General features: G+C 33.5%; 3 protein-coding genes across 4 annotated transcripts; all 3 read right to left on the bottom strand.

Annotated features, from left to right (window-relative positions):
• Positions 1-396: 396 nt before the first annotated feature.
• LOC106714203 (UPF0430 protein CG31712) lies at positions 397-5,121 on the bottom strand. 2 transcript variants are annotated; one of them, XM_014507174.2, is made up of 6 exons: positions 4,829-5,121; positions 4,573-4,726; positions 2,972-3,022; positions 2,039-2,239; positions 1,049-1,132; positions 397-753 (listed from the first exon to the last, which is right to left on the bottom strand). In XM_014507174.2, the coding sequence occupies exons 1-6, from the start codon at positions 4,981-4,983 to the stop codon at positions 589-591; spliced, it is 810 nt and encodes a 269-aa protein (XP_014362660.1). In that variant the 5' UTR covers positions 4,984-5,121; the 3' UTR covers positions 397-588. The 2 variants fall into 2 exon arrangements, with proteins under 2 accessions (XP_014362660.1, XP_014362661.1); XM_014507175.2 differs by lacking the exon at positions 2,972-3,022 and having other exon boundaries at positions 399-753; positions 4,829-5,106.
• Positions 5,122-5,388: 267 nt separating this feature from the next.
• LOC106714235 (tubulin glycylase 3A) lies at positions 5,389-8,786 on the bottom strand. The gene is made up of 4 exons (XM_014507216.2): positions 8,687-8,786; positions 7,196-8,354; positions 6,596-7,111; positions 5,389-6,280 (listed from the first exon to the last, which is right to left on the bottom strand). Exons 1-4 carry the CDS (start codon positions 8,774-8,776, stop codon positions 5,607-5,609), a joined length of 2,439 nt encoding a protein of 812 aa, XP_014362702.2. The 5' UTR covers positions 8,777-8,786; the 3' UTR covers positions 5,389-5,606.
• A 1,097-nt stretch (positions 8,787-9,883) lies between these two features.
• Positions 9,884-14,274, bottom strand: LOC106714226 (tubulin glycylase 3A). The gene is made up of 11 exons (XM_045678205.1): positions 14,178-14,274; positions 13,757-13,901; positions 13,319-13,512; positions 13,023-13,198; positions 12,450-12,890; positions 11,711-11,922; positions 11,544-11,634; positions 11,306-11,476; positions 10,966-11,219; positions 10,548-10,891; positions 9,884-10,461 (listed from the first exon to the last, which is right to left on the bottom strand). The coding sequence occupies exons 2-11, from the start codon at positions 13,878-13,880 to the stop codon at positions 10,426-10,428; spliced, it is 2,043 nt and encodes a 680-aa protein (XP_045534161.1). The 5' UTR covers positions 13,881-13,901; positions 14,178-14,274; the 3' UTR covers positions 9,884-10,425.
• Between the last annotated feature and the right edge of the window lie 698 nt (positions 14,275-14,972).

Here is a 14,972-nt window from a genome sequence, read left to right as displayed (position 1 = left end):
ATCCAATATATTGAGGCAATTTAAGTCAATCTATTGAAAAAGTTTCACAATAATTCAATGTAAAATAAGTACTTGAAACAATATTTTTATCTCACCTTAGAATAACTTTGCCTTAAAGTTTTTCAAGTTAGACAAATTAATCTAGCCGAGTATTTTGGTTGTTATTGTTTTCAGCTCCGTCAGAATACTGGATACTTTAATTTTGCCACAAAGCGAGATTAATTTGTCACAATAGACATATTTTTACCAAATTCTTATAATTATATATGATCAATTAATTTTATCTAGTCAACTAGCGTCACTCACTAACTTTACTATCGAATTTGAAAAAAAAAATTTAACTCTATGGTATATGAGCAAATCTTATATGTTGTCTATGGACTTTTTTTATAGCTATGGTAATATTTTTAAGGCAAATTCAACTAACAGTTTTATATATCATTCTTTGTCAATTGTTTTTTTTTTGTATTATTTCTTTATAGTTATAAATATTTGCGAAATGTTTGTTATCAAAATTATAAAATGAACAATTATATACATATTTTCAGTGTATGGTTCATTTCACGTTACCATTCGTACACAATACACTCATGAAAGTGGTTTCAACGAGAAAGACAATTTAGGTCTTGAATTATTTTTGCCCAATATCTTCTTTTGTTCCTCTTTTACTCTCTTTTCTTGTTCTTTTTTCAACTTCTGTCTCTCTTCGTCCATTTTTCTTTGCTCCTCTATCATTGCTAACCTTTCTTCCGCCTGGAATTTTAAAATTTTATACATTATAATCTATGTAAGAGACGATGAAATTAATTATGTATACAATAAAATGCAAACATTAAATAATAAAACTTGTTTAATATGTTAATGCAGTTATATCAACTTAATAGTGAAACCAGTTATTTCAAGGATTTTTATCTTATTTAAATTGAATGTCCAAATACAATTTACTTTCATTAAAATATCACAAAATAATAATATATTATTTTATTTGTATTAGTTACTTTTTCTACAGATATTGACAACATAGCTGACAACATAGCTAACAACTTACCAACTTTCGTTGTGCCTCTTCAATTTTTTTGTTATTTTCAGCCATGATATCCTCCAGCTCTTTCCTTTTACGAGCTTCTTCCTCCTGTATAATAAAAAGTTACCATTAATTGCAATCCCCCTCTAACACCTAGTTGCAATAAAACAAAGAAAATAACAATAAAAAATATATTTCAATCTTCATAACACTGTAGCATCATTGTGTGCGAGTACAAGTCATTTGTGTGTACAAAAGCCTGAGAATAACAACACTCTGTCTAAATACAATAACGCATAGCATTGTGTAAGATTTTTTTAAACTATCAACTAAAAAATTTCAATGTTGTCGTCCTAAGTACTAGAGTTGTGTGGAAAGTGTATTTGGCACGTCATTTTTGTTTTTTTTTAGAATATTTTTCATGACATTGTATTATGTATTTTAAACATAAAATGCTTTTATACAAAAAATAGATTCAAAAAATACCTTCAATGTTCACGACAGGATCCTCAAGCTGCGTCTCCGAAAAATTCTTACGGCTTCTGGTCTTGATCAGTCTTCTGACCTGACTTATACACTACGTGACTGCCAAGGACAGTCAAGTGAACAATTTAAAAATGCTAGCCTGAAGCCTTGTCGGCGATCTTACAGTTAGGCAGTTCATGACAAATACAAGTCTGCCTTGACGGTGCAAATGACATGCATGTGGATTAATGGATGTCGAGTTAATCATTACGAGATTGTCAACAAAGACTGACAACAAAGAGTTCAAGAAAATAATTCTTGTAATCACTCGAACTACACCTGACCGGACCTTTAACAGATATGATCGAAACAATACTTTAATTAGTTACTCTTGTACATATGGTTGGCATTACTTAAAACATTGAAATGTACAAATTGTGTTTATTAGCTGTGAAAACGCTGTGTTCTCACAGGGTGAGTTTGGCCATGTGCAAAATCAACATCTGCCGTTGTTTGTGCACATGGCTGATAGTGAGATAGCGCAGTTACCTGTCTGGCGAGCTCCTCGCGCCGCTGCTGTTCTCTCTGTCTCTCAAGCTCTTGCATCATTTCCGTTTCCATCTTGCGTTTAGCTTCCTCCACTCTTTTCGCCACCTCCTGTTCGATTTCTTCTTTCCGTTTTTCTAATTCTTCTTCAACTCTTTTCTTAACAAGTAACTCTATTCTTTTTGCGGCTTCTTCTTCAACCACCTAAATAAAACAATATTGTGTTTATTTTTAAGACATTGAAAGAGGTACATTGAAACATAGACAATAAAATGGCATCAGTAAATTACAAGTATAGTGTAAATATTAAATACAATGATTAATTCACAACACAAGAACTCTAAAGTCATCACTAAACTTGAATATAACTCTGTGCAAGATATAACATACAAATATCAAGAATTCTGTTTTTTTATTGAAAATTTAAAAATAAGTTGGTTAAAGCAGGAACAACATATCATCCATTTCCTGGTTTTCATATATAAAAAATTTTTGATTATATCAATTATATATGATATTCAACAACCATTCCCGTAATTTTCTTCAAATCCTTAACAACAACTACATATTGATATTTTAGCGACTGACATTAATTTGTGATAATTGTGGAGTCCATTACATCTGAATTAAATATGTATTAAGTAAGATGTTACATAAGATTGGGCATTTGTTTTTAAATATACACAGTAAGAAGTGGCATTTCCCAGTTCACACACAGGAGATAGAGTTTAAAAAATAGTTACAATATTTAAGAGTTACAACAAAATATTTGCTGTGATAAACAATTATTTATTTGTGGAATATCGTCATGTGTAACATTTCAAATAATAGGTATGTTTATTTCCTTTAATTAACAAGACAATTTTCCTTTTAGATATTTATAACAAATAGGAAAGTATAGTTAATAAGCTGTCTGATTCCACATAGTCTGCTTACCTTTAGTATTTTAGAGGGCGTAGTAGCAGATCTTGTGCCTGGCAGGGGTTCCTGCATGATCGAGAGGTGCGCATAATGAACAGGTAAAAGTGAGGAACACCTTTTACTTTCAAACTGTTACATTTTAGTAATCAACAACAATAATAATCTTTCCACACATTATGTTTTGTATAATATTGCTTTATATTCATGTAAAGTGCATTTTTTAATGCATTATCATTTAAATTGTATACAAAACAGATTCTTTTCTTATTGTTGTATTTTAGAGATTTTCATTTTTTTGTGGGCTAGATTGTCATTGATAGTTAAAAACTGCATAAATAACATTGTCATATACATAAGAGTGAAGAGATTTTAAAGCTGGAGATAAGAAATAGTAATGGGAATAAAGATTTTAAAAGTGGTAGATCCCGCAACAATGATATTTGTTGGGTGCACGAATTGGCCGTGTCAACCGGTGCAATACCACAAACACACAGAAGACAGGCGTGAAGTGGAAGCAATTCCGCGTTTCGTTTGATGAGTGTGGTATCGGAGGCCTAATTTTAGTCATCTTTCCCTTCCCATCCTTTTCTTATTAGGAAAGGATGGGAAGGGGAAGTGGATTTTGCGGAAGAGGGAACACATAGGAAAGAGAAATATCCACTTTCTGTGTGTCCCATTCTCCGTTGATTAAAGGTAGGCAATGCATCTGCTTTTGCGGATGTCTATGGGCAACTGTCGCCTCGCTATTTCGGCGAATCCAGGTGACCATTTGCTCGTTTGCCACCTTATGATATAAAAAAAGATGTCTGGCAAATTTTTCAATCAATTAATCAGAAGATGAGATTACTCATTGAATTATCAACAAAAACATGGTGTTTTTCCCCTACATCAGTGTCTACATCTCTATGGTCATTTTGTTTATACTTTGTATTAAAGGAATAATTATGATTTAAATTATTGGATATGCTATGATTGGTATAATTCATCATCATCATCAGTGGTACTACAGACACGGCTGTGCCTAGGTCTGGTCCAGTAAATTTTTCGATGACATTGTACTTTGGAAGTGTTTCCAGCTCTAGATGCTAATATTTTCATTTTGGTGGATTGGTATAATAAATAAATGTTTTATTGAAATTGGAACAGTATTTTATATTATGTACGAATTTGCCTTATTACTGATACAAAACCTTATGAACTTTGATTTTGTAAACAAAGTACTGAAAATATTAAAATAAAAGTAATGCATTAGCGCTGAAAATCAGTTTTATACTCATCCTGTAAATGTAACAATGTGATATTTGACAATATTACATATGCACTATTGGTCTATCAATGACAATATGTATTCTTATATTGATACTTAAGTTAGTCGACATAAATGTCATTATTTGTTTTAAATATTGTTGGGAGTTTTACGATTGTATTTAATATTGTTGTTTAGTAATTGCTGTTTATGACAGTATATTATGTAAAATATTTATTTCATATCATACAAAAATATAATCTGATTTACTAGTTCAAATTATTTAGTATTCAAATTATCTAAGGGAAATATCACTTGACTAAGGTTATATGATAAACGACTAAGCATGTAAATGTCTTCACTTAGTTACCTTTTGTTCAGCTTCTTTAACACGTCTTTGCCTTTCCATTTCAGCTAGCCGATCGACTTCATCCATTTTGCTACGTCCCTTTGATTTCTTTCTTCTGCTGCCATCATATGAAGTATCGCTTGTACTAGATGTTGAAGCTGAGCGTGACCGTTTTCTAGTAAAACAAATTAGCATAACCTTAAAATTTCTCACTCACATAAACTTAAACGTTTTAATTTTATAAAAATACACTTTTTAACACAAAAATGTAGAATACCTGGATTTGGAGCTTCTTTCCTTAGATTTTTCAACATGTTTTGAATTCCTGCTTCTGGATGAAGAACGATCTTTAGACCGACTTTTCTTACGTGAATGTTTACTGCTTTTATGATGTCGCCTTGGTGTTTTACTTCTAGATCTGGATCGGCCCATGGTGTTTAATTGAGTAATTTCTAACTTTTAATGTTAAATTGTGGTAAATTGATAACGCTACCACCCCAGCTTTTTTAAGAACATTACCAAAGAGTAATAAAACAGTGCAAATGAAATCATAGATAAAAAATATAGATTATAAAACTGTCAAAGAGTCGATTATCTGGGCTTAAAAGACAAGTAACCACAGGGAAATCTTTTTCTGACACCATGCGGATGTGGGTAGTACGAAAAGTAGTTTGCAATTTATTTTATAGTAAAACATGGCAAACGATAGTTGCTGCAATTTTCAAGATGGCAGAGCAAATCAATATAGTTGACATGTATTCATAATGCGTGTACTGACCGAATAGACGATTCGCGACGACGATTCAACTTAGTATAGACGGAGCGCGCGCAACGCGAATCTCAAGACGTAACCATTCAATATTACTTTCGACGATTTACGTTGGCTTATGTACGAAGTTTAGTTTAGTCCTAGAATAAATAATGCTATATTCCAATAGTACCAGTGCAGTTAAATACGGTAACATGATAGAAAATAACGAACGCATTTTATTTGTATATTGGTTTCATAACAGAAGTTTTATGAAATTTTAATGTTTAAAAAAAATGACGACAAATTACATAGCGTTATACACTTTTTCTTTTTCACTAATAAATGTTAAAATATCTGAGGATGCTTGGAGTACATAATCTTTTAGCTTGTTATCAATCTTTCCAGAACTACTGTCAAAAGATTTAGTAACCGATTTACTGTTCTTTCTGTCTTTCATATTTCTATGACTTGGTTTTTGATATTTTTTATACTTTTTTGGATATTGGTTCAAACTCTGATTAAAAATAGCATTAAATAGATTTAAATTTGAAAGGACATTAGATTGGAATAAGGATTTTTTCTTTGTACGTAGTATATCTGTTATTGCACTAGGGAAAATATCAGAATCGTTTCTATCAAAATTTTCACTATCACTGGTGAAGCCGGATTGTTTTTTGTGTCCCGTTTTGTTGTCATTAAAATTCATATCACAAAATTGATCTTGAATTGCATCGTCGCTGTAGATTGATTTAAGTTTGTTAAAAGACGATTCATCCTCATTTTCATCACTAGAATCTCCAAAATGCTTTATTTGATTTATTGATGGATTGCCTTTGTAGAAATAATCGTTGGGTAGAGGATATCCTCGTACAACAAGTTCTGTTGATGTGCTAAATCTTGGTACAGTCATTGGCTGTTGGTAGATACACTCAAACATTCCAGTGGGCGCTTTTGGATCAATGGCGTGATCTAAAACAACTATAAGATACTGTTAGTAAATGAAAACATTGAATTCACACAAAAGACAGTATAAAAACATATCACAAGTAAAGACTTTTTAACAAATAAACGACGTTCTAAACACCCCACTTGTACTAGAGTGACTTTTTCAAGAGTTTTTGGAATAAGTATAAAAAATTATGAAATATTGTGAAGTAAAATTGTCTTATTGATTTTGCAAATTTCGTGATCATGAAGTTGCATTTTATGCATACGGTTTTACTCTTGGATTGGAACAACGTATATAAACATGTTGTCATTCTGGATATTTATACGTTTTTGTATAAAACAAACCTTTAATAACGTCATCCACAACAGCTGGGCAGATCTTAGCGGTCACCTCTGTCGTATTAGTAAGATCAGGACATGAGTTTATTTCAATTAGCCATGGTGTATATTCCTCGTCGAGCAAGAAATCGCAGCCGTAGAGCTCAAAACGGTTCTTACATAACGGCAAAGAATCTTGACCGCTGAGCATTATTCCAATAATTGATTTCTTCATACCGGGATAAATAATATGTTCCCATACTCCATCGCCACCAATTTTACTCAAATATTTTTTATACATATTTAGTTCCCACATATTATTCATAGGTAGCTCTGGATGTCGACCAGCATAATTGTTATATTTCTTTTGAACCGCGTTGTTCGTCAGATGTATAGATTCGTGATAGTTATCGAGGTTATATTTTTGGGAACTAAACTTCAAATAGCAGTCTTTATACATCCATATAACCAGAGGATATGTATTAGTTACCAGGTAATATTGTCGTATATCAAATTTTGTTTCGTGAATTAACAATGGTTTTTCTAAAATTGATAGCAACACTTGTAGAATTAAAAGATTTAAGAAACAGTATAAAAAACAAGATTCAGATGAGACGACTCACTTACCAATATATTTTTGAACGACGTACTTAGCATTGGCCTTGTTTAATAGTTCTGTGATAACACCTAATTTAGAGGCCATTCGTATCCCCCTGCCTCTTGACCAATGTCCAGGCTTTATAATCCAAATATTTTGATAGCCTTCACATCTTACTTGTGGACGATAAATATACATTTTTTCCAATATAAATTGAGCATATCCAATATAAAGAAGTAGTCTGTTTTCTTTATCAGCTTCAAATAGCTCTTTGTTAGTTATAAGGCGATAGTACTTTTTTAAAAAAGCATTCCATTGTTTAGTGCTCACAGGTTTAATTGGATAATCAATATCTCTGTTACGTTTCTGTAATAAATATTCTTTGCATCTGTTCAATGCAAAGGTAATAACCTTAATTGGGATGGTTCCTGTTTCAGTAAAGATCGTAACATTATTTGCAAGCATAGATATAACCCATTGTATAAGACTAGTGCACGCTGTTATTCTGTAGTCTGCTATAAATTCTTCTATTTCTCCAGTATCGTAACTATTATAAGACCGAGGACAGCACACTTCGGCAACGTCTTCTATATAAAACCAATAATTAATCTTCATATATGTGCACAAACCTTGTTTTGTCGTCCACAAGGCGTCTGCTTTAAGTTTATTTACAATAGTTTTACATTCATTCTTCATATCGATGGCGGTGTCATAATCTTGCTGAGTGTCACGCCAAACGAAATTAGGATTGCATTTCTCAACTAAATTCGACAGCATAAGTCTCTCCAGCTCGTAATGTATATCGGTTTTGCTATTTTTTTTCCCACTATTTATTCTAAACATATTAATTCTATTTGGTGGAATCTTTTCGACCCACCCCCTTTGTACTAAAGCTTTACGCACCGCGTTACACGTACCGAAGATGGAAAAGATTTTATTTTCCCGTTTCGCCTTAGAAGCAAGATCTTTTAATTTTGTATATCGAGAAGATTTGTTTTGCAAACTTGATATTATGTAAGACTTTTCTTTTGAAGTAAGTCCTAGCGAACGGATTGTATTTTTATACATTGTTGGATCTTTTTTACAAACAACTTTTTTACGTGTTGTAACATTTTTCGCTGATTTGGTATGAGCAGAGTGTGGCTCCTTGAAATCTTTGCATTTGTTATTATTGAATGAAATCTGTTTCTGAAACAGATTAGATATGTAAATAAAATGAGATTGTTTATTTTATTACATTAAAAGAAAAGTAAGCGAAGAAATGAACGAGAGTGGTAATTAAGTACAAAAACATCTTCATTTCGGCTTACGGAAACCAAATAGTTGCGTACGCGTCTTTTGGATGCGGACATTGAGCCAAGACAGACTTAATTTACAATCGTTCTCTAACTTCCTGAGGTCAGTGTCAAACACACACAGCGGGAATACTTGCGAAAGGTTTTTATTTTTAAACTTGCAAACTAACTAACTAACTATGCCTGTCTTATAATTTTACAGGTAAGAAAAATAGCATTAGGTACCTTCTTTGTCCGTTTGCTTTGACTTCTGGCTGGCTTTTTTCTTGGCGGCATTTTTGGAGTTTTTAATGAGTGGGGCCTTTTTTTAATCATTTCATTTTTTGTTTTGAGCAAATTATGCTACAAATTATACGTTTCATTATTTTTTTTCATCGCAGATAAAATAAAATTACTACCTTACTGAAAACTCATACCCACTGATACTTCACCTAGTGCTATTGTAGTTTTTTTTAACCATTTTCTCACTTTTACATGAAAAAGGTAGGTTGTACCAACCTAGATCAGATTGCCATTTTGGCTTTCTATTTTTGTTATAATTTTTATGTACTTTTTACTTTCATATTGAATATGTTAAGGTTAAGAAAGGACATTTAAGACTAATATAGTTAAACCTTAAAAATATAAAGACAGGAAAGCATGCATAACAAATAATTTGTTTGGTGATGAGATTTAAACGTACTCCTTAGGTTAGTACTAAAGTAATATTACTCTCTATGTATATTAAAGTTTACCTGTTTAAATTCCGAAATCAATTGAGAGATAATTACATAACTTCTTTTTTCCTATTATTTATATTAAAATTTGACATGTTTTCAATTTGATGACACTGATGAACCATAGATAGTATATTTTTATTATTAGCTGTCCGCAGAATTAGGAAAAAAAGTAACCTATGTATTCTTCCAGACTATGTTCTACATCTGTGTCTAATTTTATCAAGATCCGTTTAACCGTTCCGAAGATACAAACATCCATCCATCCATCTAAACATTCACATTTATAATATTAGTAAGATTTACCTTTTACTCTAGGAATCTATGCTGAGTGCAAGCACGGGTGGGCGTAAGTTTTAAAATAAATAAAAAACTTGCTAATGAAAACCGTTAGCTTAACTTTATATCTCCACAACATATTGTCACATAATGTGCCGACATGTTATGTACGATTGATGTCCCTTTTTATTGTGATGCAATTTTTATTTATTTATCACGAATAGCCCGTGGATTAAAAGACAGAATTAAGGAAATATAAGTTTACATTTCTTCGTAAATCGTGTTTATGAAAGAAAACTTAGCTTACAAAAATTAATCTTTTATTTGTGGAAATAAAATTTAAAATATCAACAACATACTATATATTTTCAACATATTATCTGTAACACTTTTTAATATAGATTCTGCTATAGTAACAAAGGTTTTCATAAAGTTGGAGATATTTAGATTGCGGTCTTCCTCTTGAATAATGTATTAGGGGTTTCGCTATTCGGGGGCAATACCACGACTCCGTAATTCGGGTAAATTGATGTGCAGCTTTTTGAAAAAATAATTGATTTCTGTTTTACTCTATTTTCGTTTTGAATTCTACAAATGTTTCTTCCGATGGCGCTTAGTTTTTTTAATGAGTTTGAATCGTTAGCACAACTTCGTGAGCTCATCGGTTGCAATAAAGACTTTTGGTTGACACCAACGAGACCCGATTTGGCTTTTCTTACAGGCGCAAGGCTTTTCGTACAATTTTCAGTACGAGCTGCGAGTTTGTTTTGAACCGAAATCGTAGATCTTAATATGCTGTCCGTCTCTCGTTCCCATTCCACAGGGTCGATGTAACACCGCTTGTTACCAACCGACATATCGATTTTTGGCTTATCCAATTTCCTCGCTGACTCGGTGCGATATTTTCTGCTTAGCTTCGCCTCTTGGTCGTCATCGGGCCTGCAGCAAGAGTGTCTCACGACGCGTCGTCTAGATTCTTGATTTTTTTCGCGTCTTCCTCGGATCCTAGAAGAGAGCGCGGACGTTTTACGATTTTTCAAACCAGACTTTAGAGTGTTATTTGCTTTAATAACAGTTACCGCTTGGCGTACCGTTAAAGAATCCTTGGGGCCTAATAGTATACCATCTTTATTCGTGGGAAGGCTGTCGTAAGGATTCAACCACGTAAGGAAGTCAGTGATGATAGGTCCACTATACTCCGGTGGCACTGGCTGGAGGGCATCTTCGATGACGTCGCCGATTTGTGTACGAGGTGCCAACGGAGTCACGCTTCTGTGATGATGTTTGTGCTCCTTAAGCTGTTTCTTGTGGAGCCGCCTTCCATTGATGCATAACGAGAGGCCGAGGTACGCTGGCGCCTTCGGTATGACCTGCTTGTAGGCTAATTCAAATGTACCGGTATCAGCGTCCGCGTTGTATCGCCGATCGAGCACAACTATAAGCAGAGTAAGATCATTGTAATATGAACATGCTTATACACGTTATAATCAAGCTTAGTTACGTTACAACCTTTAATTACATCTTCAAGACATTGGGGACATAGTCGTGCTGTAACAGACGTCGTAGGCGCCAAGTCCGGACTAGAATTTATTTCGATTAGCCACGGCGTGAAGTCTTCGGTCAACATGAAATCAGCTCCGTACAATTCAAAGCTATTCTGCCTCTTGTCCATACTTTCTTGACAAGCTAGCATTGCTCCGATAAGACATTGTTTTATGCCGGGATATATTTTTGAGTCCCATAATTCAGACTTTCCTATCTGTCTTTAGAAATATACAAAAGCAATAACAAAATATTAATTCATTAGCCAACTTAGACATTTACTTTATTACAATTTTAGTATATTTACCTAAGATAAGCTTTGAATGAATGGCAGTCCCACATATTTTCATCGGGTAAGGCTTTATCTCTCTCACCATTATTTTTATATTTCGTTTGCACGGCGTTATTAGTAAGATGTACAGATTCATGATAATTTGACAGGCTGAATATTTGCGAGCTGAATCTTAGATAGCTGTCTCTGCATAGATAAAATGTAAATTAAAACAATGACTTTTATAAGAAAAAAATAACTCTTGTGCCCTTACTTGTATATCCAGATAGTCAATGGTTGGCAATTCGTTATCAAAAACCATTGGCGTATATCAAACTTTGTATTATATATAATAAGCGGGTTTTCTATAATAAAAAAAAACAAATTATTAGAAAGTATATGCTTACAGACTGTCAAAGTTAATAGTATAAAAAGTTTTACCAATATATTTCTGTACGACGTATCTATTTTTCTGAGCGGGTATATTAAGAAGACCAATGATATCTTTAATATTATTCATGAGCTGGATCCCTTTTCCGCGACATTTGTTGCCTGGCTTCACGATCCAAATGTTTAAGACCCCATCAATGTCTAGCTGCGGCCAATACTTTGCTATCGATGCCAAAGCTTTGCTGGCCCTCCTTTCTATTTGTCTGGAAGTAATTATCTGCCTGTCACTGACTAGCTTTTCCCCGCAACTTCGTCCCGCGGAATAACAGGAACGGAACAACAAGGACAGAACAGGATGGACAATATACTAGTAGTTTTTAGGATTATATTTTATATCTGTGCCTTTCAATAAGGTATGTTGAATCGTTGCAGAGTTATCGAGTAAATATGTAAAATTAAAACAAACCTCCCTCCCTCCATCATTGGTACCCTATGTGATCTTCTACACCTTTTAACAAATATCTATTCATCCCCATCCAAACATTCACATCTATATATATAAAAGAAAGTCGTGTTAGTTACACCATTTATAACTCAAGAACGGCTGAATCGATTTGACTGAAAATTGGTGGGCAGGTAGCTTAGAACCAGGAATAGGACATAGGATAATTTTTACCCCGTTTTCTATTATTTTTTTTATTCCGCGCGGACGGAGTCGCTGGTAAAAGCTAGTTTATAATATTAATAAGATCACAAAGGGACTATTATTATCTTTAACATTAATATTTACCTAACGTTAACATTGGAATCTGCCATAAATTTCGCCTTCTCGTGCACTAGAAGATAGTGATGTGTCAGGAATTGGTCCCACTCATGTTCCCATATATGTTGAATTTCGTCATCGACATTATCAATGTCCTTGTGGGAATAGAATACAATGTATTCATTCAATCTATTTATTGCAAATTCAATAGCACTGAACGGCACTTTCCCGCAATTCGTGATCGGATTGTTTTCATTGTTCGGTTCGAACATTTGACAGAACCATTTGACAAGACTTATGCAGGCTGTTGTTCGAAAGTCTTCAATAAACTCTTCCAGGTTATCGGAGTTATGAATATTGTAGCAGCGAGGAAAGTTTGTTAGAGCTGTCCCGGGATCCGTGTACCAATGCATTTGAGTGAGCGAAGCGGTGAGACCTTCTTTTGTTGTGAATATTGATCTACAAAACCTGGTGAAAAATCAAAGGATCGATATCTACATTATGTGTATATTCTAGAAAATGTTATTTATTTAGTATGTTTGCATCTTAATGCATCAATAATACGCTAGCATGTTTCGGCAACATATTGACTCGTTTTACCTGCTAATAACGACCTCCTTATTGCTCAATAACCAGTCATATTTGTCCCTTTTTGTCGTCCAGAGAAAGTCAACGGAGTGGTGTTCCATAAACTTGTACAATATCATCCTCTCTACTTTCGTAAGTTCTTTGCCAACAACTTTTTTCGGATCAATATTTGCCGGCGGATGACGAACCTTTAAATACATTAAGAAATAGTGCAACATATGCAACTATTATTTTTTGAGTAATTTATGTATATCTAAGTATAATTTAATTTCTGATTTTGTCTTTGTTTTGATAAAAGTGTAATATACCTTATGTGATTCATATTTCTCGATCCATCCGCGTTCTGTCAACGCTCGACGCACTGCAGGAAATCCACCGCCTTTGATCATGAACACTTTGTGGTCCTTCATCGCGGTGTCCGCAATCTTTTTCAGCTCATTCCATCTTTCGGTACTCACCCAGCTCTTATACTGCTTTAATTGTTCTACAGATGACGTTGTTTCTGTGAGGTAATAATTTATCAATTGATTTTAATTAATAAAACATAACTATAACCAAAAAAGTTTTGTCTAACTATTGTCGAAGTTTGTATAGAGATTATCTTCATACCTATCATTTCATTCGTAGTCTACTATGAGTTAACAGTAACAATTTGTCAATTAGTCTAACTATAGAAACCGAAACCATAGTTGCATTGAAATTTATAATTACAATGCCATTAGGTACCTTCAACGCGTGATACATACCAGGTCCGTGTTCAGACCTTGAATATGAGACAGCGCTAAGTGGCCGCAGCTCCTTCTTGTTGGTGCTGTCCTTGTGAAGCTTTGAGTCGGACGTGCTCTCTTCCAACGCCATTGTTATAGCCATGGGCGCTTACTATTGAAATCCCTGTAAAAGGCCCATGCTACAACCATCATGTTTAATTCCGTATCATCGGAGGTCTTCTCGGTTCAGTGATTCAAAGTGAACTGAATGTGTAAATATAAACCAGTGCATTAACCTACTTTACATTTTGACCTACATTGTGGGTGGTTGCCTACGTTAGCAGGGCCGAGCGCATCCCCGCCTGGTACTGTGGGCAACTGTGACGTCATACGCTAAATACGTCCTTCGACAAATGCGCAGTGTAATACGCGGAAATTAATAAACGCAAATTAGTGTTACCTCTGCAGTGGAGCAATCAGATAACTAGGTTAAAAACAACACAAAAATGATTTTGTTAACTGTAAATTTTATGATGGAATGTGACGGTTATATTTGACAAAACAGTGTGTTTAAAATTCAAAGATTAAAGAACATAGTAAATAAAATGTAAAAAAAATTAAGCTAATTGGCTAAAGAATCTAAAAGTTAAAACCTTCAACTTTTCTAGTAAACCTTTAGGTATTTTCTGTAGATAGAATTTTAAATATTCTTATCCGCCATGTGATTTGGGAATTGAAGTGGCTTTGTATATATACTGAAAAACAAGTATCTAGGTTTTTTAAACTAGTTTGTAAAAAACTAATTATAAATTTGAATATCCCACTGATATACATAGTACATAGGTCGTACAAGCAGAGCATAACAGAAACACGAAAAATGCCGTTCGGCAATTCGTAGCGGCTGTGTGAACGTTTAGCGAAACGAAACAATTTCATGAATTTCAAACTAAACGTGAGGAAAGTGTAGAACGCTTAACCACAATAAAACACATATAGTATTTGTATTACAAGAAAATCCTACAAAATAACATAAATTTTTATTAAGTAAAATTTTACAAAGCACTGGTTGATCGGTGGTCGCAGTTAGTGCTACACAAACTAGGTGGCAGTATTTTCGTAATCATTTTCCTAAAATATTTTATTACAAATTCTTTTATTAAAAACTTTAACTTATTATGTTTATATTATATTATGATTTTATAAGATTTGTTAAAGTGTATTTGTTTCCATATCTATGATTTTTTTATTTGTTTCA

The sequence above is a fragment of the Papilio machaon genome, chromosome 1, assembly GCF_912999745.1.
Source record: "Papilio machaon chromosome 1, ilPapMach1.1, whole genome shotgun sequence".
Taxonomy (NCBI): Eukaryota; Metazoa; Arthropoda; class Insecta; order Lepidoptera; family Papilionidae; genus Papilio; species Papilio machaon.
Note: the sequence above shows the minus strand (reverse complement) of the source record. Positions and strands in the feature narration are given on the sequence as shown.